Source organism: Polypterus senegalus, chromosome 10 (assembly GCF_016835505.1).
Source record: "Polypterus senegalus isolate Bchr_013 chromosome 10, ASM1683550v1, whole genome shotgun sequence".
NCBI classification, from domain to species: domain Eukaryota; kingdom Metazoa; phylum Chordata; class Cladistia; order Polypteriformes; family Polypteridae; genus Polypterus; species Polypterus senegalus.
In genome coordinates this window covers 129,501,935-129,528,632 of record NC_053163.1, presented here as the reverse complement: position 1 = coordinate 129,528,632, position 26,698 = coordinate 129,501,935, and the positions used below count along the sequence as shown (strand labels likewise).

At 40.9% G+C, this 26,698-nt stretch overlaps 1 protein-coding gene across 1 annotated transcript in view; it reads right to left on the bottom strand.

Annotated features, from left to right (window-relative positions):
* Positions 1 to 25,937, bottom strand: part of LOC120537579 (excitatory amino acid transporter 5-like) — a 65,417-nt gene extending 39,480 nt beyond the window's left edge. Inside the window, exons 1-4 of the mRNA XM_039766621.1 lie at positions 25,744 to 25,937; positions 17,234 to 17,313; positions 12,003 to 12,218; positions 3,192 to 3,234 (exon numbers count right to left, since the gene is read on the bottom strand). Coding sequence (XP_039622555.1) covers positions 3,192 to 3,234; positions 12,003 to 12,218; positions 17,234 to 17,313; positions 25,744 to 25,920 — 516 coding nt within the window. The 5' untranslated portion in view covers positions 25,921 to 25,937. The remainder of the gene's footprint in view (positions 1 to 3,191; positions 3,235 to 12,002; positions 12,219 to 17,233; positions 17,314 to 25,743) is intronic.
* Positions 25,938 to 26,698: the final 761 nt, after the last annotated feature.

Sequence of the window (26,698 nt, the reverse complement as noted above, 5' to 3'; positions counted from 1 at the left end):
TAATGCAATAGTGAAAATGACATAAACATATTGTAGCAGACAGAAGCACTTCTCAAATGCATGGAGACAAGTAGCTGTAGTGGTCTACATGTATTTCTGTCTCTTTCATTACAATGTAAAAACAGATCATTAAGCTTCAGCAACCCTGTGCTACTGAACTTTTGTTTCGATAACAGCAATCTTTCTTTCTGTTTTCAGTCAGTGTCAAGTCTTCTGTTCAGTTACATTTCACTCTCCACGTCTTTCCATCATTATTTTATGTATTTTTCTAATACATCAGTAGAAACTGGAACGATGCAACCCTGGCCATTTAAAGTGCATGGATCAGAGGAAACGGGGGTTCGGGTTTTTAGGAAGAAACCCTGTTTGCATGGCCCTGCCAGGGGTGGAATTTGCTGTTATTCACTACAAACTTTTTAAGGAGTTTTCTCCAGATGTGAATTCTCGTTCGAGAACTATGTCTGGTTGCCATGATACAGTACATAGGTAGATATACCTGATTAGAGCAGCATGTGGTGTGGTGCTGGCTCACTGTTCGTGCAGACTGGAACAGGTGGAGTTTGCATGGGTAGCCTGTAGTGTGACAAGGCCAGTTCCTAGAATAAACAACCTAAATGACCACTTGGGGCTCAGTGGCCAGTAGGGTTCTCACAACACACATAGAAAGAGCGGTGTTTAAGAACATCAGCTCCACAACAGACACACCACATTGCTACCTTTAAAGGCCTGTCAAGTGGGTTTATGCCAGGGACTATCATTTCTTTCATGTTATGTTTATCCAACCATCCTCTTCCGCTTATCCAAGGTCAGGTCATTTTTGTTATGCTTATTGTGACTGTAAATCAGCCCAGGTTGATGGATGTATGTGAGTCAGCCCTGTTCTCATCATGTTTTTGTGGATTTTCAGTTCATCTTAAAGATATGTGTTAGGTTGACCAGGGACTGTAAAGCGTCTCTTTATAAATGTGTGTGTGTGTGTGTGTGTTTATGGGTGTGAGTGAGCAGACATTGTGATGGACTGCTGTCCTGTCTAAGGTTGTTTCCCACTTTGTGCTCTACATTGCTGAGTTGAACTAAGTGAGTTTAAGAATGAATGTGTAGTCTATATGTAGAAATATGCTAATATAAATGGCGACTCTTAAAGGAATCAAACACCCCAAAAGGATATTTTATTAATGTGTTACCTTCCCAATGTGTGCTGTAATGATGACAGAGAAAAACATTTTAATTACAAGTTTTCACGGGGGAACAAAGATAAAGTTTATGATTATGTTAAAGCTGCCAGGAAAATCAGCACACAGCATAAACAGGAAGTGCATGTCGCAGGGGACAGGGTTTTTGATTTGAAGATCTGCCTCTTCCTCTCATTCATAGGTCAAAAGTCCTGTCTTCAATTCGAAAACTTAGTCCCTCATGACTTGTATTTCCTTTCCTGTCTTCAGTTCAAAATGTGTGACTTTTTTTCTGTTTATGATATGTGTTATTTTTTCTGGAAGTATTTATTCAACAATATTTTAGCAAACAATGCATATTGTGAGAAAATGACTGGATACCTGACATGTGGATTATTTGATGAGAGTAATGTAGGCTTTGTGGACATTTTTTCATATTAGTCACTATTTTCTTGTATTATATCATAAAACTTTATGTTTGTTCATCATGAAAATGTGAGATTAAAAATATTTCTCCATCATCACTACAAAAGAATGGCATAATTAACATATAAAAATATCAATTTTGGGCGGAGTATTTCATTAAGTTACTCCATATTAGTGAGGGAGGAGAGTGCATGAGGGTGCCCTGAGATGGATTGACATCTCATACAAATAGTTAAATTTTTGCCCTGTTCTCTGTGCTGTCGGGAGAGATCACTGTGCCCCCACAGCCCTAAACTGGATGATTCACTTATATATGCAAACAGAGATTAAGATGGGACATGATCAAAGTGTTGAAAATCATGTCAGTCAGTTATTATTCAACCCGCTATATTCTAACACAGGGTCACGGGGGTCTGCTGGAGCCAATCCCAGCCAGCAAAGGGCACAAAGCAGGAACAAACCTCGGGCAGGGTGCCAGCCCACTGCAGGGCACCCACACACCAAGCACACACTAGGGACAATTTAGAATCACCAATGCACCTAACCTGCATGTCTTTGGACTGTGGGAGGAAACCCACGCAGACACGGGGAAAACATGCAAACTCCACTCATGGAGGACCCGGGAAGCGAACCCGGGTCTCCTAACTGTGAGGCAGAAGTGCTACCCACTGTGCCACCATGATTTGAAAATGATGAAGGTAATTAGTGCAAGTGATCTAGGTGGTACTTTAAAATACATTCTTCAGCAAGAACACAGTGAAATGGCTGGAAACTTGTTACAACCTTTAAATCTCGACTGGATGCTATTTTGAGCAATCTAGGTGGCAGCATTGGGGGCAACTCGTTAAAAGTAATGTGTATTACATAGTCAGATTACTTTTTAAAGTAATGAATAACATAACACAATACTTATTTTACTGAAGTAAAATATCTCCATTACCAAAAAAATGCATTTCTGTGTTAATACCAAAGTTTATACTTCAATTTCATAAAAAAATTTACTTTGATATTTCACAAAAGTATTATGTTTATCCAGTTTTGTGCATGCATTGTAAAGTGTTGTAAGTTACCTTGGATAAAGGCATCAGTAAAGTAATAATAAATAATAGTTTTAGGTCATTCAAGCATTATTGTCTATAGTCAATAATTTATCACCCTTAAACCTCTTACATTTAGTACATAACTATTGTTAGTAGTCCAAAGCTTCTCTAATATAATATGCTTGGCTTTCCCTTCTGGTGCAAAGAACCCCAAAAATTGTAATAATAATTTGGTGGTAATATGGCCATTTAAAAATGTTTTGGAATGGTGTGGACATCACGATTACCTGCTTAGCCGATAGATTTCTTTTAATGACTGGTAAATTAAAACTCAACGGATCAATTATCAGTTTTTTTCAATTAACCACACATTTCTAGCATGGATTTTAGTATTAATTAATCAAACCAAATGGCAGAAACTGGGAAATGATGTTTATTATTTCTGCAGCCAATATATAATCACTCCATAGAACAGCCAGAAAAGATGACAATAAGTTAAATAGAAACCTATCAAACATTCAATCCAGAGCACAAACAATGGAACTGAACTTACCTGCTGAAAGGTGGCTTCAATCAGATTGGATGGAAACATATTTCTAGGAAAAAAATAGAAAACATTATTTTGTTTTTAATTTAGGAAGTTGCCTGCTTTCCCTTTATTATAACTTTGGAAAGCTTTTGACATTTACAGTACACAGTGAGAAGCTCAGATTTCCAAAGTTTTCTGCATTCAAATAAACATCCTGAGCAGGGGGAGCACAATAAGAAGAATCTGTGAGTCAGGGTGCAATAAAAGGAATGGAGGCTGTAACAGTTTCAATATACAGATGCTGGTCATAAAATTAGAATATCATGACAATTTATTTCAGTAATTCCATTCAAAAAGTGAAACTTGTATATTATATTCATTCATTACACACAGAGTGATGTATTTCAAATGTTTATTTCTTTGAATTTTGATGATTATAACGGACAACTAATGAAAGTCCCAAATTCATTATCTCGGAAAATTAGAATATTGTGAAAAGGTTCAATATTGAAGACACCTGGTGCCACACTCTAATCAGCTAATTAACTCAAAACACCTGCAAAAGCCTTTAAATGGTCTCTCAGTCTAGTTCTGTAGGCTACACAATCATGGGGAAGACTGCTGACTTGACAGTTGTCCAAAAGACGACCATTGACACCTTGCACAAGGAGGGCAAGACACAAAAGGTCATTGCTAAAGAGGCTGGCTGTTCACAGAGCTCTGTGTCCAAGCACATTAATAGAGAAGCAAAGGGAAGGACAAGATGTGGTAGAAAAAAGTGTACAAGCAATAGGGATAACCGCACCCTGGAGAGGATTGTGAAACAAAACCCATTCAAAACTGTGGGGGAGATTCACAAAGAGTGGACTGCAGCTGGAGTCAGTGCTTCAAGAACCACCACGCACAGACATATGCAAGACATGGGTTTCAGCTGTCGCATTCCTTGTGTCAAGCCACTCTTGAACAAGAGACAGCGTCAGAAGCGTCTTGCCTGGGCTAAAGAGAAAACTGCTGCTGAGTGGTCCAAAGTTATGTTCTCTGATGAAAGTAAATTTTGCATTTCCTTTGGAAATCAAGGTCCCAGAGTCTGGAGGAAGAGAGGAGAGGCACAGAATCCACGTTGCTTGAGGTCCAGTGTAAAGTTTCCACAGTCAGTGATGGTTTGGGGTGCCATGTCATCTGCTGGTGTTGGTCCATTGTGTTTTCTGAGGTCCAAGGTCAACGCAGCCATCTACCAGGAAGTTTTAGAGCACTTCATGCTTCCTGCTGCTGACGAACTTTATGGAGATGCAGATTTCATTTTCCAACAGGACCTGGCACCTGCACACAGTGCCAAAGCTACCAGTACCTGGTTTAAGGACCATGGTATCCCTGTTCTTGATTGGCCAGCAAACTCGCCTGACCTTAACCCCATAGAAAATCTATGGGGTATTGTGAAGAGGAAGATGCAATACGCCAGACCCAACAATTCAGAAGAGCTGAAGGCCACTATCAGAGCAACATGGGCTCTCATAACACCTGAGCAGTGCCACAGACTGATCGACTCCATGCCACGCCGCATTGTTGCAGTAATCCAGGCCAAAGGAGCCCCAACTAAATATTGAGTGCTGTACATGCTCATACTTTTCATGTTCATACCTTTCAGTTGGCCAACATTTCTAAAAATCCTTTTTTGCATTGATCTTAATTGATATTCTAATTTTCCGAGATACTGAATTTGGGACTTTCATTAGTTGTCAGTTATAATCATCAAAATTAAAAGAAATAAACATCTGAAATACATCAGTCTGTGTGTAATGAATGAATCTAATATACAAGTTTCACTTTTTGAATGGAATTACTGAAATAAATCAACTTTGTCATGATATTCTAATTTAATGACCAGCACCTGTACTTTATTTGATGTAGCATCTTTCATGACATGGTAGTAGCGAAGAAGAGAATGAAAAGAAAGCTGAGTACCATTATTAACAATTCTGCACATCCTTCTTAAGTACTTTCAGCCAATGAATTATTTAGCAGTCGTGTGTCAAGGAACACTACCGAGGCTTCTTTATGCCAATGGCAATATGCCTGTATAATGCCTCACTGGGACTGGGACTGCTCTTTTTATCTTTAGCCATGTCAGAAGTTTTCTTTCTTTTTAGTTATTTTGGTATTTAAGTGGTGCAGTGGTAGCACTGCTACCTCACAACAAGGAGGCCAGGATTCATGTCCTGGTTCCTCCCTGCATGGAGTTTGCATGTTTTTAGAGGGGTTTTCCTCTGGGTGCTCTGGTTTCTTCCCACAGTTCAAAGACATGCAGGTTAGGTGGACAAATTTTGCTTAACTGGCTCATGTTTGTGTGTATCTCTGAGTTCACACTGCAATGGCATGGCGTCCTGTTAAAGGATTGTTCGTACCTTGTGCTTGAGGCTTGTTCAGATAGGCACCAGCATCCGTACTCAGAATGAAGTGGGATTGGAAGATGGATCAATGGATGGTGAGTATTTGGGGGATGGGGGGGTAGGTTATGTTGTTTGTCATACTATAATAACATTAATTTATTGAGCTTCTGCCAAATTTTTCAAGTAAGTGGTATCTATCTATCTGTTACCTACGTATATACCTATGCACTTTCACAGGACAATTTATGAAGCAAATAAGTTTACAATTTGACATCAAACTGAACACTCGTTGAAACAATAAAAAAATTAAGTGTAATAAAAAAAGTGATAAAAGTAATGCAAATGAAAAGTAGAACTGAGTACAGGCAGTTTAATGTGAACATTAGCTGAAGCTCCTACCCCATATCTACGTGATTTAATGCATTGTACGGATGCCACATGATTGGCTGATTAGATAATTACAAGGATAAACATGTATGCAGGTGTTCACAGAAATGTGTTCAGTGATTGTTGTAAACTACAGTTGTTTATTGTCCATTTGGAGATATTTGAAATTATTTCAGATTACTTCTTTATTATGTTAAGATATTGCTTTTGAGATAGATTAATTGCCCTTTATTTATATTTAGAATGCATTTTGAGGTAAATTATCTGTAAATGTGAGTCTTAAGTGCCAATAGTCTCTGACAGTAAGGCATGAGGGGGCTCCCTGTTCAGATAATTATTACAGTGAAACCCTGTGACAGATCAGCTCTGTTTCTCTGCGATGTCTTAAGTACATAAAACGTGAATTGGAGAAGCTTGTGTCCTAAAACTATTGATTTATGATACGTAGAGAGAAAGAGATCATTATTTAAAGACTGTACTGACACAAGGGTAGATGTAGATCAGCGTCAGTACTTTTTATGTAGTATCTTACAGATACAGTCTAATGTGAAGCAGTTGTGGGAGTCCAAGTGAAAATGTGTTGGTCTCCAGGTAAGTAGTCAGTATTAACCTCCAGGACACACTGATTGTCTAATTCTTGCTAAGTCCTCCTGGCATTATTACCTTATTTAAATACCAGCCCACCCCACCAGCTACAAAGCTGACAGGTTGGGAATCTAATCCTCTGCTAATGTGACCCCAGAGGTCACCTGGATGAAAATCCACACAAATTAAACAAGCTTGCAAGTGCAAGTCACTTTCCATGAATGCTTGATCACTCCATGTTGGTGCTTTTAAATAAGATCCTGAGTGGTGCAGAAAGTCATCAGAGCCACAAACAAGAAATAGTTTGTGAGGTCACTTGTGAGCTCATTTTTGTCAGGTTTGTCCTAAGGGTTTGGTCATTCAATAATTAAGGATTCTGTTCAGGTCTATGATGAGCAGTCAGGTTTGTCTGGTGGAGCAGCTATGGTTAGACTAGATTGGCTTTTTCACTTTGATTTGTACTTTTTTGTACAACAGTCATTTCTGCAGATAATGCCACTTCTGATTCCTGAACTATACTGTGATCGTCTGTCATTTTATTCATTTTTATTTGCTTTGTGAAGAGTGCTATATAAAATAAAGATCTTTCACATATTATTATTATTATTAAATGTGAAACATTCCATTTCAGATCACTATGATGAAATTTCTCTGGACATTCAATGGTCCACTTATGGACATCTGGTGGGATTGACCCTGAAGAACAGTCAGCAGCCAGGTGAGCTACAATGTTGTCACTTTGTCATATTTTGTTCTGCTGTTCACATGTCTGGTGTATTTCAGTTTCATTTTCCCACTGCAAAGTGAAAGGTTTTGTGTAAAATAAAGCAGATAACTAGCAAGAAAGAAACGTTTAGAGGTCAAGTTCAGGCCAGCACTGCCCATAGATACCTATATTTATGAACTGAAAGAGACCCTTTTGAATAGAACTTCAGCAACCAGGGAACTACTGTGGATCAGTAGTAAGGTGTCCAACAGGAGCAACAGAAAAAGGTGTTGCGAAAATGCCTTTCAGTTAAAAACTAAACTCCACATCCTCCAACTAAGGAGAGCAGAGACAGAGTCAGAAAAAGAAGACTAAAAAGTGATAGGGAAAGAGCTACATGACTGGAAAACAGCAGGTCCACCAAAGTCTATGTTCATGTGGGTCTCCAACAATACATTAACCATCCAGACAGAATTTCTTAGAATGCCTGCCAGTCCATGATATCTTAAGGATGAACTAGTAGCCCAAGAAGTAGTCATCATTTTAATAAGCCCTTTGTCCCAAAAGGCATTTTCCAGTGTGGTTTTGGTCCAATACAAACACCTACCCATAACACTTCTAGCAATTAATGGGGTGAGTAGGCATCTACTGTCAAATCAGATCATTCTACTAAGGTGCTGTTATACTGAAGCCGCTGTTCATCAGCAATGAAGGAGAGCCTTGGCCAAGGAATTCTGGGGTCTAGTAGCCTTAATTCACTAAAGTCTTTGTCCCATAAGACATCATTTAAGTAAAGCTGTCTGGTAAGTTCCTATGCTAACCCCAGTAAAAGTCTGAGCAGCTGAACACCCACATTATGAAATATGGGTCTCGTAGCTACACTCCAATGAGTCCTTTGTCCCATTACACATTGCTTCAGTATGTATCCAATTGGCTAAAGTTTCTTTCCACTAATATTATGGTTCAGCAGCTATAATAATATAACATCAGTGTCCTGTAGAGCAGTTATTGTAAACTACTGCGTTACAGTCCATATTTAGGTTGTTAGTCACTCATAAAATAAAAGAAAAGCTGGTACAGCACCTGACTTGCTCACGCTATAATAACTGGTATTATCTGTGTGATTCAAATTGTGCTCTTCTTCCAAGGGTGGCACCTACAAACACCTCTCGCCTTGCTTTATGACTTTGTTTTCACCATCCCAATCACAATAGTTTTTATTAAGATAGAATCCCCACCATTGTTCTTCAATATTAATTTCAATTTAAAATCTAGCTGCTTTCACCAAGGGACAATCCCAAAATTCTTTGATATTATTTTCTTGTTTTATTCCAAGGAGGACTTCGCCACTTCCTGCCAATTTTCAGTTTTATTTCCAGTTTACAATTGCGCTTGTTTTACCAAGGATGAACATGCTCTTTGATTTCCCAATGGAGTCTTCAATGATCATAAATAGGTAAAGCTGGGTTCTGATGCTATAAAGGATAAGAACTACTGCTGCAGGACACCACTTTGGTAAAACATTGGCCCACTTAACCCTCTAACCCTCTGGTCATTAATGCCTAGTGGTACTGTGATCTTGAGGATTTATTCCAATAACCTTCTTCTCCTATAGGGAATCACACCAATGAGACCACATCCTTGTAAGTCCTTGCAAGTAATGATGGAGTCCAGTAACTACAGTCCACGTTGCTTCAGTAAAGTTGACTTGCAGGAATGTGGTGGTCCAATAGGCAGATCAATCCAGTACCCCTGGTCCACTGGAACCTTGTAGGCTCATTCCAGTTAAGATCAGTTCAGTGAGGCTATCCAGCACATGCCTGTGGCAGAGTCCATAGTCCAATATCTGGTCCACTGAAGCCTTCCTTGAGTAACGCTGTGGTCCATTAATTCCATTCCACATCGCATATGTCCCATAACGTATAGCTTATATAAGGTTCTGATCTTCATAAGCTGTGTCTATGCAATATTTTGTCCAGTAACACGGCATCCCATTATCTACCATATAGTGAAATAAGTAAGATACGTTCAGCAAGGCACTGATCTACTGAAACCTTCATTCATTAAACCTACTTCATGGCTTGGGCTGCACCTTTATTCTCATTTAGCAGAGCACATTGAAAATCCAAATGTGACTTGCTGACCTATTACTGAAGGATTCACCCTGTGATGTCTGGATAGCAATTCATCTCAAAGAAATTTGTATACTGGAAAATCCAGTAGAAGTGTTTTTAAGCATTAATTCCACATGCATCGGCCTGTCATTTAGCATTTAAACAAAGATTTCTAGTGAAACAGAAAATCACCGAAAGTGTGCATATATTTAGTTAGGATAAAGCAGTTGCTAGGTAACGGTGGGTGCTTCTGGCCATGGTTACCTTCTCTGTACTGAGTGTATCTGTGGAGAAAACACAGTCATGTGCATGATGGTGCATTTTGGGGTACCTTTGTATGGAAAATATGCAGCATGTCAGTTTTTTTGATAAAATGTACTTCATTCTTCCATGATGTGAACCAAAGGCATAAATAGATCAGATTTTATCAGTGTGGTGCACATTACATGCTTTACACAGCTGCGGAAAATAAAACAGGTAAACACAGAAGTGTCAAAGAGGCATAAGGAAACTGTATTCCTTGTTTTCCACCAAACAATCCTCTAAAATCTGAAAAAAAAAAAACTATTTGGTGAATTTTGAATTTTGCAATTGCAAAGCCACCTACAAAAGGAATTTTAATGTCAGTTCCGCAAAATTCACCAGTTTTGCTCATCCCCAACTAGGATTAAGGGAATGCATGCCTAATTGAATATGAGAAAGGAGTACACCAAGTAAGCTGAGTCATGTTTTCTATTAATTAAAATGAAGTTCTGTATTTCAATTTCAGAGAGTGGCAACATGTTTGCAAGTAAGAATTTCACCATATTCTCCTCATGTAACAGTACTACTACTTCTACTAATAGCATTGTCTTGAAGATTTAGTCCATTATTGTCCAAGTACCACAGTCTAACACTTAAGTAAAGCCCATGTCATATTGCTACCTTTCCAACAATTTTCAGTTGCAGCCATTATTTAAATAATCTTGGGGATTAGGAGGCCGTTGGTGATGCGATCCCATTAAGCCTGTCAATGACTGAGAACAACTGGTTTTCAAAGGGTTCAGATGAAATCAAACAGGTTTGATTTTCTCTTTAGTCGAGGGGCAGGCTGTGTGTGCACGAGGGCTGACAACCAATGAAAGCTCACATGCAAGTGCAATGAATTAGGAACACACATGTTTTGAACCACACAAAAATGGAAGAGCAGCTTCTGCTGTCTCAAGTTTTATGTACTAAAAAAGACTGGAAAAAAGAAAGAAGCGTAGAGATCGCTGCTGAACTCACTGTACTTGTTAACCCTTTGTCCAGTGCTGATTCCATCAGGCAGCGTGCTATTGGTTGTCAGAAGAAGCGGTGTGCATGACTGTGCTTGAATATTGGCTTGTGGTCAGTAAGTGTGACTTGGGCTGCGATTTTCAGTTATATAATTTGACATTGCTTTAATATCAAGGTCAACAAATGCAGTTGGCAAATCTGATGACAGAACCCATGACAAAAAGTCATGTAATGTGACATCAAGCTTAAGACTTCTGTTCTGTATTTTGGCCAACTCTGTGTTGGTCAGTAAGATACAATCAAATAACATCTATTTAATGAAGGCCAACAGTCTATTATCTGCCCTTTAAATATTAGCCCTGTAACGTGGTCTTGTGGCACTGCTCCACTAAAGTCAATGTCTGTGTTCATTAAGGTTTACAGTCTGGTGAACCCTTTACCCAGTAATGCTATGGCCCAGTAACCACAGACCACCATGTCTATACCTTGTAAATTATTACTTTAAAAAGACTCTGGTCCACTAAACCAACCACTTTTTAAGACCATCTGTCACCAATCTGTTGAAGCCTTTCCCCAGTAATGCTACTGTCCAGTAATTTAAGTCAAATAAAGTAAGTACAGAAGGCATCAGTCCTACGATGTAGTGATTAATTAGCTACTATCAAATAAATCATGTTCAGTAAGCTGTCAGTCCAGTAATATTCTCAACCAGTATAGCTTCAGTTCCCTAAGCCTTAACCTATCACTATCATGGTTTTGTAGGCTCAGTACGTTTAACTTAATGTCCTTCGGAACACCTGTCCAGTAGCACTCCAGTCTTACTAAGTCCCATTAACCTCTTGTCCCATAATACAATGGCAAGTTTGCTACTATCAAATACAGTAAGTCCTATTGACTGTTGATCCATTAATACCCTAGGCTGACGTCTGGTGAACCCTCAACCTGTTAGTCTAATAACTATAGTCCAAGAAGTTCACGAACTGTAGAACATTAGTCCAGTAGTCTCTGGCACAGTAAACCTACTCATCATTGAGGACAGCAACCTAGTAAAGTTTTTTTTCCTAGAAATGCTGTTGTCCATTAGGCTAAGTCAAATAAAATCTATGTCCTATATCAATCCAGTCCAGTAAGACTTGGTTCCACCGATGTCTAACCTCATAAAACTTTATCCAGGCAGCCTCAGTCCATTGCATTCTTTGTCTTGTAATGAATCAATCCAGTAAACCTCCAGTTGTCCAAAGCCTCTGCCTAACATGCTTGTTCCAATAAAATGAAGGTCAAATTAAGCTTTTAATCTGTTCACATGACAACTTGTCTTATTTTAATGGACCACCCAACTACTTTTAGACTTCTTTTCAGTCATACCACCCCTCTCTGCCCATACCCTCTCAGTGGTTACCTAATAAGATCCAGCAGGGCATCTGCAGAAGTCATGACAGGACCATTGTTCGCTCTGTCTCCTTCCTTTACGGCGCCTGCTCCAGGGTGGATAATTAGCACCAGTATGATGCCCACAATGACAGCAATGAATGTTGTCCACAGGTAATAGGTGATAGTGATCACACCCATGCGTCCACAGGCTCGTGAGTCCATGGCAGAAAGGCCAGACATCAAGCTGGTTAGAACACAAGGAAAGGGAAGGAGATGAAAGCAGAAGTTGATACCACGTGATTAGCTTAACAGTTATTAAGTGACCAACTCACTACCAACTAGAAGTGTGTGTAACACAAAGCTGTATTACATATAAACATATACAACATATGACAAATGTAACAGAGGGTCCAGTGCATACTGTGATGGAGCATCCAGCATTGCAGACAGAACAACATCTAGGGGGGATAATTAAATCGAAAAATGATATATACAGAGAGACAGAAAGTAAGATAGATAGAACTTTATCTTTCTATGGGGGAACTTTGGCTTTTTACAGAAACTGAATAAATTAATATATACGTATACATAACACCAGAATGACGAAAAAGGAAGAAAATTTAAAAGAAAGAAAAGAAAGCTTCTGACTTGGCTGAGGCATTATTCAAGCATTGCTGTTGTTGGCATAAAGGAGCCCCAGCAGTGTTTCTTGATACACTTCTGCTGAATGATTTATCTGAAAGTCCTCAGTGTTAGTGTGTCAGAACGAGGATGTGCTGCTTTGCTCATAATGGTCCTCAGTTTGATTTTAATTCTCTACACCAGTTCTACCTCCAGAGAGTTCATCATGCATCCCATAACTGAACCTGACCTTTGAATTAACTTCTTAAATCGGTAGGCCTGTCTTGAAGGGATGTTGCCAGCCCAGCACACCACAGGGAAGAAAATCACACTAACCATCAGAAAATTATAGAAGGTGTGAAGGATGTCACTTCCCACATTAAAAGAATGCAGTCATCTAAGAAGACAGTCTGCTCTGCCCTTTCTTATATAGTTCCTCTGTGTTACAAGACCAGTTCAACCTGCCATTGATGTGGACCCCCAAGTACTTGTAGGAGTACACCACCTCTACATCCACTCGCTGAATAGTGAGCGGATACAGGGACTCTTTAGTGCAGCAAGAGTCAAAACCAGTTCCTTCGTTTTGCTGATGCTAAGTTGCAGATAATTCTTTCGGCACCAAGAAACAAAGTTCTACACCTGACTCCTAAACCTTGTTTCATCCTCCTTTATCAGTACACCTCACAGTGCCCACTGCAGCCTCAGCTTTCTGTTCGTTAGCACATTAAAACATTAAAAACAATTTTGATGTGAACAGGCCATCCAGCCCAACAAAGCTCGCTGGAACTATCCACATAATTCCTCTTGGCTGACAGGAGTGGAACCCAATGTGGTCTTTTGCTGTTGTAGCCCGTCCACTTCAAGGTTCGACATGTTGTGTACTCACAGATGCTTTTCTGCTCACCACAGTTGTACAGAGTGATTATCTGTGTTACTGCAGCCTTTCTGTCAGTTTGCTTAATAGTTTGCACAACAAATTTATCTCACATTCATTCTTTTGGAAGCAGATCAAGAACCAAAGATAGCAAGAGAAGTGTACTGATATCATATATGGTCAAGGCCTGTCAAGTTTGAAAATTGCACAAGACAGACACACCTCAAAGGAAACTGTAAAGGTCGCACTGACCATAACAAGTAGTCAATGGGAAATTCTCTTATAGGAGTTGATGCCCTAACCATGATGCCTGCTGTTATCTAGATTTCACCATCTGCTGCATTGTCTTCATGCCCAAGTCATTAGACTCAAAGGAGAGACAGCACTCAGTGGTGAAGAAGACTTAATGCCAGTCCAAGGCAGTCCAGAATACTTGAATCCAACACCCAGCTGACGATAGCAAGTGGGCAGTTGGAGACATGGAGAAGTTGTCTGAAGAGATCCATAATAGGTGCTTCATCACAGCAGTGGGCAGAATACATTAACATCCTGTAGGCTATGTATTGGCTAGGTACATGGATTTTTGGGGTTCCTCTTGATGGATGTGAGAGCCTTTTAGCAACCATTACTGCTAGTATCACCCCATTATCGTAGCCAATATGTGCTTCAAAATTATAGGCTGACTCCTAGGTTCTATGAAGACCAATGATTTGGCTCCCACTGAATTGACTGTAAAGCATACATACTTATTGTCTTGGCATTTTTGGTGTGCTCGTCACCACAATCAGAGAGCAGCTTTTAGTGTTTTCTGACAAGTCTAATGGAAAAACTCTGGTGAGCACAAATGAAATTTAAAGTAATTATTTGCATAGCTTACCACACTTATGTCCCTTGACAGTTTTTATGTAAATTGCTATACTGCTTTAAAGCACATACAGTATACAGTGTGGAGTCATTAGCTCACCTAGGATTTGTTTACTAAACTTCCTTAATCCAGCATTAAGGCTGTGGGGACCTGGAGTCTGTCTGGGCATTCTTGAGCAACAGGCAGGAACCAAGCCTAGGTGGGATGCCAGTCTATCACACAGCATGTGGTCTACCACATGCATCAGTAATTTTAGAGATGCCAGTCACCCTGCATGAGTCTGGAATGAAACCAGAGGAGCATGGGAAAAACCATATATAGACATGAGGATTGTATTCAAACACCACAGAGACTGAGAAAGGTCCAGGATTTGAATGAAGGACATTGGAGCTGTGAAGCATTGGTCATAACCACTGTACCACCGTGCTGTTAAGAGAATATTATGATCCGAACATATTTCTGAGCTATCAAATTAACCTTTTATAGGTGAGACTGCATAATTAGGACTGAAATTGTAGTGTTTTAAGGTGGCACAGGGCTACCTTATAGATCCAGAGTCCTGTGTGGAGTTCCTCCCTCATCACAAAGACATGCAGGTTAGATTAACTGATTACTCCAAACTGGTCCTGTAAGATGTCATGTATCTGATCATTTGCATTTTCATTGTATATACTGTACCCTGAATGAAAATTCTCTTTTTTCAGTTTATTTGTAGTGGAGACTCAATGTCAACCCTTTTTTCAAAGGCAGTATTTACAAAAAATCAGTCAGTCACAAATTTCAAATCTGTAATTGAGAGAGGGAAATATATATGCTGCCAGGATAGTCTTTAACCCCTCTCACCATGAGGTGACTTATGTGGGTTTCAGAATGTTATGTTTGAAATTTTAGTGATACTGTGGTTGAAACAACAGGGCTGAAGGTTTTTTGACGTCGCATAAGAACACGCGGTTTTCCATTGAGGAGTCTACAAGTCTTTTACATAGTCCAAAGCTTTGTAAATTGTGGGTAGGTGTGTGCAATAGCATGCCCTCAGAGACATGATTCCTTATCCACAGTTGGCTCCCACCTTGCAGTCTTAAGTTTTGGATCCTCTGACCTTGCACTAGATGAATGACCATATATATATACAGGGTGGACCATTTATATGGATACACCTTAATAAAATGGGAATGGTTGGTGATATTAACTTCCTGTTTGTGGCACATTAGTATATGTGAGGGGGGAAACTTTTCAAGATGGGTGGTGACCATGGTGGCCATTTTGAAGTCGGCCATTTTGGATCCAACTTTTGTTTTTTCAGTAGGAAGAGGGTCATGTGACACATCAAACTTATTGGGAATTTCACAAAAAAAAAACAATGGTGTGCTTGGTTTTAACGTAACTTTATTCATTCATGAGTTATTTACAAGTTTCTCTTTGTTTACAGCCATTGACATTTTGCAGAGGTTAACACGTGAGGAGCGGATAGAAATTGTGTTGATGTCTGGTGAATGCAGTAACCGGGTCATTGCAGCAGATTTCAATGCAAGACACCCTACGAGACCACCCATCTCCCATGCTACAGTTAGCAAACTGCTTGCTAAGTTTCGTGAAACTGGTTCAGTGTTGGATTTGCCAAAATGTGGACGCATGAAAACTGTCACTAATGAAGAAACATCAGTGGCTGTCCTAGCTTCATTCAGCAAGAGCCCACAGTGTAGCACTCGCTGCATGTCACTGGAGAGTGGCATTAGTCGAACATCCCTTCGGTGGATATTAGCTACTCACAAATGGCACCCTTACAAACTCCAGCTACTGCAGCATCTCAACGAGGAAACGAGGATGACCCAGATCGGCACACTGAATTTGCAGAATGGGCAAAACAAAAATTGGAACAGGACCCTCAGTTTACGCAGAAGATTTTGTTCAGTGATGAGGCAAACTTTTATGTGAATGGTGAAGTTAACAAACAAAACCACCGCTATTGGTCTGACACTAACCCACATTGGATAGATCCCTCCAAGACTGTTGGAACAAAAATTGATGGTATGGTGTGGTATATGGGGTACAAAGATAGTGGGGCCATTCTTCATCAATGGAAACCTCAAGGCCACTGGATATGCGAAATTGCTACATGATGATGTGTTTCCCTCTTTATGCACTGAAGCTGGCATGTTCCCTGAGTTTTTCCAGCAAGATGGTGCACCACCACATTATGGGTGTCAGGTCCGAGCATTCCTAGATGAACAGTTTCCTGGAAAGTGGATTGGTCGTCGTGGGCCAGTTGAATGGCCCCCAAGGTCTCCCGATCTGACCCCCTTAGACTTTTATCTTTGGGGTCATCTGAAGGCAATTGTCTATGCTGTGAAGATACGAGATGTGCAGCACCTGAAACTACGGATACTGGAAGCCTGTGCTAGCATTTCTCCTGCTGTGTTGCTATCAGTGTGTGAAGAGTGGGAGAAGAGGGTTGCATTGACAATCCAACACAATGGGCAGCACATTGAACACATTTTATAAGTGGTCAGAAACTTGTAAATAACTCATGAAAGAATAAAGTTACGTTAAAACCAAGCACACCATTGTTTTTCTTGTGAAATTCCCAATAAGTTTGATGTGTCACATGACCCTCTTGCTATTGAAAAAACAAAAGTTGGATCCAAAATGGCCGACTTCAAATGGCCACCATGGTCACCACCCATCTTGAAAAGTTTCCCCCCTCACATATACTAATGTGCCACAAACAGGAAGTTAATATCACCAATCATTCCCATTTTATTAATTTGTATAAATGGCCCACCCTGTATATTAATAACCACCTGTATATTATTTCTTTGTTGTATTTGTTTTTTCTCAGTTTAATACTTAGTTGCACCTACGCCAGTCCTTTCCACCTTTGATGTATGGTGTTGCTTACCTGGATGTGATCAGGGGAAGGATGAGCATTTTCAGCATCCTCATCAGGAGTTCCCCAGGGAAGGAAAAGTAGACTTTGGCCTGTAATGACAGTTAAATGAAAGGTGAGGGGGGACAGAAGGGTGCCATCTTTTCGGTCAATGAGCTGCAGTATATTTTGAAATACCTTGTAACCTTGCTGCCTGTGCCATTCATTCTTTTCTCTCTTTTTTGAAGTTATTGCTTATAGTCAGAATCTTACACTTAATGAATGGAAGCTTACCTACCACAAATTTAGGAAAGAAAGGAAACAAATTATCAACATACATCTACTGTTGATCAGTTGTTTCACTGTTATAATAGTGTCCTAGCATCTGAGCTTAAGAAGGTCACTCTTTTAAAACCACATATTGTTTCTTTTACATATTTAGCTTCTTGGTTCACCCATGACCAAAAAAATGTCTCTATAAAAAGACAGGTCATTCTGTACATGCCAGAATTCACAAAGAACACATAGATTCATAAAGGGAAGCAATCTATTCACCTAAAAAATGTTTTCTCTAACATTAACCATCAAATGTTTCATCAGAATTCTCGTTATCTAATATTTGTTAACTATTCCTTTCTAAAGAAAATTAATTTCATTCAGAGCATGATAAAAATGGAAAATGAAATGTCCTAACAAACCTCCTTGAAGAAAAAGTGCACTAGACTTTAGCAGAATCAGTCCACTGGGGGGCCAAGTTGTTTCCTCCAGACAGATGGACAGACAGTAGGTCTCTCAGTAGGTGCTTTTTGCATTATATGTGAACCCACTTCAAAAGCAGGTCAGGTCAGGTTGGGGAGCATGCACTGGTACAGTGCATTGCTGCTCCACCACATGACGAAAATGCTTGGGATCCTGGTTGGCAACCCCCCAGGCAGACAAGTGGTCCAGTCCCACTCTCCAGAAATGACCATCTATCTGCCACAGCCAGGTGTTACTTGGTCACCCACTTGGCCTTGTCCAGCCACTCAGGTCCTCAATTATGAGGCTCCTGCGAGCCACATGGAACTGCACCACATGGCCGTAGTGCATAACTGACGCTCCCTCACAATGCAGATAATGTGCCTCATTCAGGACTCTGTGAGCAACTGCTCATTCGACACAAAGTCAAACCAACGGTATTCAAGGATTCTCCGAAGAGACATAGTACCAAAAGAGTCCAGTCTTCGTCTCAGGTCACTGGATAGTATCCATGTCTTGCAACCATATAGCAAGACAGGAAGCACCAGGGTTCTAAAGACTTGAACCTTCATCCTTTTGCATAGATATCGGGAGCACCACACACCCCTTTCCTGCAACCTCATGACCCCCCTCCCCATGCTCTCCCAATCTGTCTACTGACTTCATAGGAATAGTCACCAGAGACATGAATGTCACTGCTTAGGTAAGTAAACCTCGTGACAAGGATGACACTCTCTCCGCAGACAGACACATTGCTGATAGCTGTGCACTAGAAGTCAATCAAGGCTTGGATCCTGGTTTTTATCCAGGGCACTCGCAAGCCCCAACACTCAGCCTCTTCGTTCAGTCTCTCGAGAGCCCCAATCAGAGGCTCCATTGAGTCTGTGAAGATCACAGCAAAGTCAGGATCAGTGAATCTTTCTTCAGCAACAGATGCCCCACAGCCACTGGACCTCACAATCTTGCCTAAAACTTAGTCCATGTAAGCATTGAACAGAGTAGCAGCAAGAACACACACTTGACGAACCCAAGAAACAACTGGGAAACATGCAGTGCTTCCACTCTGCACAGCACTCACAGTACCAGAGTACAGGCCAGCCATGTCTTATGATGTCCCTCAAGGCATCTTGATCAAATGAGTTAAACGCTTTCCAAAAATCAACAAAGGCCACAAATAAACACTGCCAATATTTGTGCTTGTGCTCCAAGAGAACCCTCAGTGCCTGGATGCGGTCGATGATAGACTTCTTAGGCATAAAACCAGAGCAGTGTTAATGCCCTGTAGTGGCCGCAATCCAGGCAGTCACCTTTCCCTTTCCAGATAAGGACAACAAGTCCCGTTTTCCAGTCAGTTGGGATGATGCCTGTCTCCCAAAGGGAAGCAAAGATTGCTTGCCATCCCAGGAGAACAGCCTTACCAGCAGCCTGGAGAAGTTCACCCCACAGATACCACAGATTCCTGCAGCCTTCCCTACTCTCAGCTGGTTCACCATCTGTGCAATCTCAGTGCGATTCTGTGGTTATAGACTCTTTTGAACCTTCCATTTTTCCCTAAAGTACTGGACTGTACTGTTGCCTCCAAATTAATTTTTAGTATGGAAAGATTCCATCTCTTTGAACTACTTCAGTTTGGTTTTTGGCTTTTGACACAGTGAGCCATTTTGTGGTCATTCAACATCTACAGGCCTATGCAGGTCTTACAGATGTAAATTTGGAATGGTTTCAGTCTTATCTGTCTGTTAGGCAGCAATTTGTTTCTATTGGCAGCCACAAATCCTCATCTGTCCCTGTTGTACACATTTTTTCTCAGGACTCTGTACTTAGATCATTGCTTTTCATTATTTATCTTCTTACTTCAGGTAAGATCATTGAACATTGCGGTCCCGGATTTTGTTTCTATTTAGGTGACATGCAGATTTACATGCGCCCTAAGCCTACCTCTGATTTCCCACCAGAACTGTTATGCTTTGATCAAATTGATTCTTAGTTGTACTACAACTACTTAAAACATATTGGAGGCAAGACGAAGGTGTGTCCCTGGGAGGTGCTAGAACTCATTACATTTGTTGACATCTTTAACATTGATGTAAATAGTTGCGCTACCTCTCCTACTTCAGAAGTCAGGGATTTGATGTTGATTCCAGTTTGTCATTTGAGCCTAAGACAACAGATGAAGGAGCTGCGTAAATATCAATGAGGACCCCAGGCCCTAAGTACAGGGTCCTATCGCAGCTGTATTCTGTCTCCTCCGCTCCTTTCCTCTATCAACACCAGTGACTGCACCACCAGTGACCCATCTGTTAAACTGATAAGGTTCCATATTGAATGGAGGTTGATGCGCCCTCAACAATCCTAACTTACATACTCTGAAAACAGCAGAAATGGTTGTAGGTTTTCTGAGACACTCCTCACATCCTTCTCCCCTAGTTGTAAGTGGTACCACTATCAATAGGATTGAATCACTTAAATTTCTGGGCACCATTATTACTCCCAGTCTGTAATGGGATGAAAACATAACTTGCATCTGCTCACTTGAAACATAAACTGCAATGCGTCACTCAGTCAGCAAAAAGTATTGTGGATTTGAAACTGGACTAAAGTGAGGTCCTGTGAACATCTCAGGTCAGAAAACAGACCAGAAATATAATTAAGGACTACACTTATTTGGGTAACCATTTCTAGTTATTACCATTACAAAAACATTACCACTCACTAAATGCAAGGCCTACTACACATAGAAACAATTTATTTCCTACTGCAGACATTCTGGTTAAAAAACAGTTTGTGTCTGTTTCTTCCTGATCTCAAAACTATTTTTACTTATCAGGATAGATTAATGCGCACAAGGGCAATTTTGCATTATTGGATAGTTTTATATTTTTGTATTTTTGAGCAATATACTATTACCAGTAACGGCACACTGCAAATACACTTGACTTGAGCGTTCATAGTTTTCATACTTTTTCTCTGTACGTTTAGCATTCGTTTGCTCAGAAGTTGATGCGCTTGCCGCTTCCTGAGCAGCTCTTCTTTTCTCCACCCCAGTGGCATGCTTCTTCTCTTCTTTTGATGGCATCTTTTCGCATTAAAACTAATTTAGTGTTTTTGTTGCAATTACTTAGTACATTTTCTTTAATCTTTCACTTAAGCTGGCAGTTAAGTCTTCAATCTGCCTCAAGAATGTGTGAACGCTGGCCCGGACACAGACAGACGGACAACATATTTTCAACCCACACACCGTTTATTTACAATATTTACAAGCATTCCTGCGCTCAACTCCCCAGTGCCTCTTGCACCGATTTCCCCAAGTCCAGGCCTTACAATGCCTCTCTTTCTCCTCAGGCCTTACAATGCCTCTCTCTCTTCTGGCCGCCTCCAGTCCTCCCGCTAGCTCCGTCCTCTTCCACCCGACTTCTGCTCTAGACTGAAGGGAGGCGGCCCCTTATATACTGCTCCCGGATAAGCACCAGGTGTTTCCGGCATTCCCTCCTTGGCCACGCCCCAGCGTGGCGGAAGTGCCGGCTGTCCTCCTGGCAGCTCTCCGGCGCCACAAGTCTTCCCCAGCACTTCCTGGTGTGGCGGAAGTGCTGGGCTCCAGGGTTCCTCAGGCTCCAGAGCGCCGCCTGGCGGTGGCCACGGACCCCTACAGGGTTGGTCTTCCAAGCCCTCTACCCATGGCCCCCAATACAACCAGGGAGATCGCCCCCTTGCGGTCTGGAGGAGGCACAAGCCCTTCTCTGGTCTTCCTGGGCGTCCCGGCCGGGCTCCATCCCTGGCCAGGGACCACACGGTATAAACTGGCATCGGGGCGCCGCCTGGCAGTGACCTCGGGTCCCTACAGGGTTGGGCTTCTAAGCCCTGTACCCGAGGCCCCCAACATAACCAGGACGGACGCTCCCTCGCGGTCTGGAGGAGGCACAAGCCCTCCTCTCGTCCTCCTGGGCGTCGGACCACAATGATTTAAGATATGAAGAGGTAGGGGAAGTGACGGCGAAGGTGGTAGGGAATGAGAACGGCACCCGTACACATGCACCGCACGGCCACCCTGCTGGCTGCTTCCGAGAGTTGATTCGATAATAGAATAAAATAAAAATAAAAAGAGGAATAACCTTACAGGTCAATCATCACCCCAAAAGTGGATAGTAGACATCATGTAGTATATGTGTATCAAATTACAGGTCAATAGGTCAAACGGTTTGCGACCTACAGGTGATTTAAAATCCCGGACAAACGAACAGCCACGGTAGCATATTATATATAAAGATTCTCAGTATCAGTTCATGCTTTTGTTATTTCTTGGTTTGATTATTAAAATGCTTTACTCTTTGGTGCTTCAGGCAACATGTATAGAATTTTGCAGTCAGAATTTTAACGTCTACCAGGCCCTGGGAACATATAACTGGTTCATTTGCAGTGCCTTTAGAAAGTATTCAGACTCCATCACTCTCTCACATCTTGTTGTTCTGCAGCCTTATGCTAAAATTATTTAGATTATTCTTTTCTTTCACCAAACAACACTCAGTACCCCAGGATGACAAATCAAGAAAAGGGGTTAAGGAATGTTTCCAAATGTATGAAAAAAACTGAACTATCACGTTGACCCAACTGTTTAGACCAGGGGTGGGCAAATTCAGTCCTGGAGGGTCTCAGCTCATTAAGATTTGAAACCCTTATTGCTTATTTTAGTCTTAAACAGCTGTATTCTCAGTTTTTAATGGCTCCTTATTAGCAATAAGATGCAAATGACAAAAGAAACCAGCATTTCTCCATTTAGCGTGTTTCCATTTACACCTGTGTGTATTTATCATGCACTATTGGGTTTAATTAAATACTTGGAAGGAAGTATGAGAATGACTTGACATGGCAGAGCTAAAGCACTAACAAGCCATGAAATTAAATAATTGACAAGGATTGGTTTTTAATTAAGCAACTGGGTTGGAACAAAAACCTGCAACCACTGCGGCCCCCCAGGACTAAATCTGCCCACCCGTGGTTTAGACCATTCGTTATAACACTTGAAATTTGGCTCAGGTGTATCCCATTCTAGTGATCATCATTGAGATGTTTCTGCAGCTTGTTTAGTGTCCACCAGTGATCAGTTGATTGGACATGGTTAGGAACAGCAGACAACTGTTTATAGAATGCCCCACAACCAAAAATGTGCATTGGGGCAAAATCAAGCCATAAGGTTGAAGGAGTTGCCCACAGAGCACAGTGATAGAATTGTGTTGAGGCACAGACCTGAGGAAGGCTACCAATACATTTCTGTAACATTGAAGGTCCCTGAGAACATGGTGGCCTCCATAATTCTTAAATGGAATAAGCTGGGAACAACCATGAATCTTCCTACAGCTGGCCATCAGGTCAAACTGAGCAATCAAGGAGAGAAAGGCCTTGGGAAGAGAGGTGACAACAAACCTGATGTACTCCAGCAAGCCTTTGTGGAGATGGGAAAAACTCCTAGAAGAACAACCACCACTGCAGCATTCCACTAATCAGGGCTTTATAGCAGAGTGGCCAGACAACACATGAAAACCAGCTTGGAGTTTGTAAGACAGCTCCTCAAAGACTCTTAGACTATGAGAAACAAGATTATCTGGTCTGATGAAACCAAGATTAAACTGGCTTCATTTCTAAGCATCACATTTGGAGTAAACCAGGCAATGCTCAACTTTGCATAATACTATTCCAATGGTAAAGGATGGTGGTGACATCATTGTCCTGTGGGTTGTTCTTCAGCAGCAGTAACTATTAAACTGGTCAGGGTTGATAGTAAGCTGAACAGTGCAAAGTACAGAGATATCCTTAATGAAAACCAGCTACAGTGTCCTCAGACTATGGTGAAGATTCACGACTCTTAGCACAAAGCAAAGACAGCAGAGGAATGGCTTGGGGTCAACTCTGTGAATGTTCTTGAGTGAAACACTCTTGAGCTCAGACTTGAACACAATCAGACATATCTGGAGAGAACTGAAAATAGCTGTCCATTAATGGTCTCCACTCAACCTGACAGAGCATGGGAGGATCTGCAGAGAAGAATAGAAAAATATCCCCAAAGTCAGGTGTAAAAAGCTTGTCACATCATACCCAAGAAGACTCTGGGCTTTAATTTCTGCTGAAGGGGTTTCAATAAAGTACTGTATTGAGTAAATGCTCTGAATATGTGTGTCAATGTGATATTTCAGTTTCTTAATTTTAATAAATTTGCAAAAATTCCGAAAATCCTGTTTTTGCTTTGTCATTCTGGAGCGTATTGAGCGTTGCTTGATGACAGAAAAAAAAATTCAGTACGAGGTTATAACAAAACAAATGTGAAAGAATGTTAAGGGGTCTGAATACTTTCTGAAAGCACTGCATTTCCTTGTTCTTTCTGTCTGTAAAATGTCATATATCTTGTAAGATTATTTTGCGAACATGTGTAACTCTTTGTGGTAATGGTCCTATTGATATTCCTAGCTTTTTACGATATTACCGGACCTGTCACAGTTTATTATCACCTAATGTGAATTGTTTCTTGTCTTGCAGATTAAGTGCAAGTCACTGGGTGATCAAGCTTTAAGTACCCCAACTCACAGATTCTGGAACTCTCTGGTATTTCTTTATATTATACAGTCTTCTACAACTGATACTTTTCAAACTAATTTAAAGACGTAGCTTCTTAAACAAGTGTTTATTTGGTGATTCTGCTTTATTATAATATTGACTTATAAGTGAAATGTGTTATTATTATTATTATTATTTTTTTTTATCATCATGAAGTGATGCCAATCCGCCACAAGCTACACGTGCAATATTTCCATTGAATGCTTGAAACTGAGCCAGGGTTTAGTGGTAGAGCCGCCACTGAGCCAAGGAATTGCCAGCCTATATTTCTAATTGAGTTAGTCCTCATTCAGCCACATGTTATGTTCTCACCGCTACTTATATTGTTATCATGTGTGCCAACCTCCCCTTGAACTTCCTTTCCCTCACATTAGAGTATCAGTTAAGTGCCATCCGGCAGGGCCCTTAAGTTCAAAATGCAGCTTCAAAGTGAACCACCTTTCACGTGTCCATAATAAGCACAGCTCACGTGTATGATTACAGGGAGAAAGCAAATGTAGCTCTTGACTGAACTCCAAGTCCCCGATAAGCCAGCACTGAACTAAAAGCAGAGCAGTGAGCAGCAGCCCACTCCAATGAAAGGTGACACACTGTGTCCATATTTAAGACTTTCAACCATTGCCCTTATCCTTATGTAACAGGGCTCAGCATGAGCTTGTTACCAACGGAGTGTTGACGTCACCACTGCAGTGCCTGATAGGGAATGCCATTGTCATTTAAATATGTAAGAATGTCAACATAATAAGTCAGTCAAATGATATTAGCAATGGGACACAATTTGGTTCTCCATCTGTTAACTTCTTTTCAGCATTCTAAGTTTTAGAGATTGTCTGACAGGTGGGCATCCTGACTAAAAGAAGAGCAACCAGAAACACAACAAGACAAATCCTTGAGCAGAGTTCTCTGTCACTTGGCATCATCAATTGTGGATGATCTCTTGTTGCGGGAGCTAACCACCGTACAATATAGCACATTTCTCTCAATTTTGTCCAAGAGGACAGGGCACATAAACTCAAATGTGTCCACCATCATCATTAGCAAGTATACATTTTTCATGCTTTCAACAGATTTCTTTGGCCTTAGTTAATTACTTTAACTCATACAAGATTGTGGGTTTCCTTGCATCCCACCAATCATGAATAATTAAAATGAAAAGGCTTAGTCCCATTGCACCCTCCCTCCATCAACACCCTTATCCTTACTTGTTCTGATAGTTGCATGTTCCGCATCATAAAACCCAGCAGGCAGCCGGCCACAACGGAAATGACAGACAGTGTCAGGAGGCCATTTCTTTGACAGAAGGTCTTAAGTGAAGCTTTCAGATCTCTCGGTCTGGAGTCCACCAGGCTACGGAGGGAGGTCTTCACACGCTCCAGCATGGTGCCTCCTAATCAGGCAGTTGCTCCTGGGGGTCTGACAGTTCAGTGTGCGATGGCCAGTGCTACTGAGCCAGGAGAGGGTGTGGCTATGCAAGTCAGTTGTGCGTGTGTGTGTGTGTTTGTGTGAAATGCTTTCTAAGTTTGGAGTAAGCATTCAGGGATTAGCAGATAAAAAGACAGAGGTGGGAGGAGGAGAAGTGAAAAAAAAGTTAAGAGAAAGTGAAAGAGTGTGAGAGTGAGTGATTATGGACTAACGGTTCTTTAGAGGGAAGGTTACAAAGATAGTCATTTTAGATTGAGATTGCAGCTTCTAGACTACCTCTAGTCTTTAAAATGTATAAAGGCACATACTGACTGAGTAAGAAATTATTGAGTGGGCAGACACAGAAGCAGGATGATTGATGGAAACTAGGGCAGACTAACATGGTGTTACTACACAAGACAAGCAGATTTTAAAACTGTATTGAACAAGCAATAGATTGACAGATAAATATGAAAGGCTCTATGGTACATGGATAGGTAGGTAAGGAGGGCCAAGCATTTTACGCAGGAAGCCTCTAATCTGGAATTACTTCTATTTAAATACCTTTGTTAAAGAGCCAAATAATTAGCTGTCCAGCTGCACTAATTCTTCCCAGAAAAGCCATTAATTCCTCTGTGCTGAAGCTTTCATCCACCTTCAATTCTTACAAAAGGCTACTCATTGACGGGAGAAAGTGCAAACATTTTAAAGTGGTGCTTCAATCAGCAGGTATCACTTCCACATCACTTACAATAA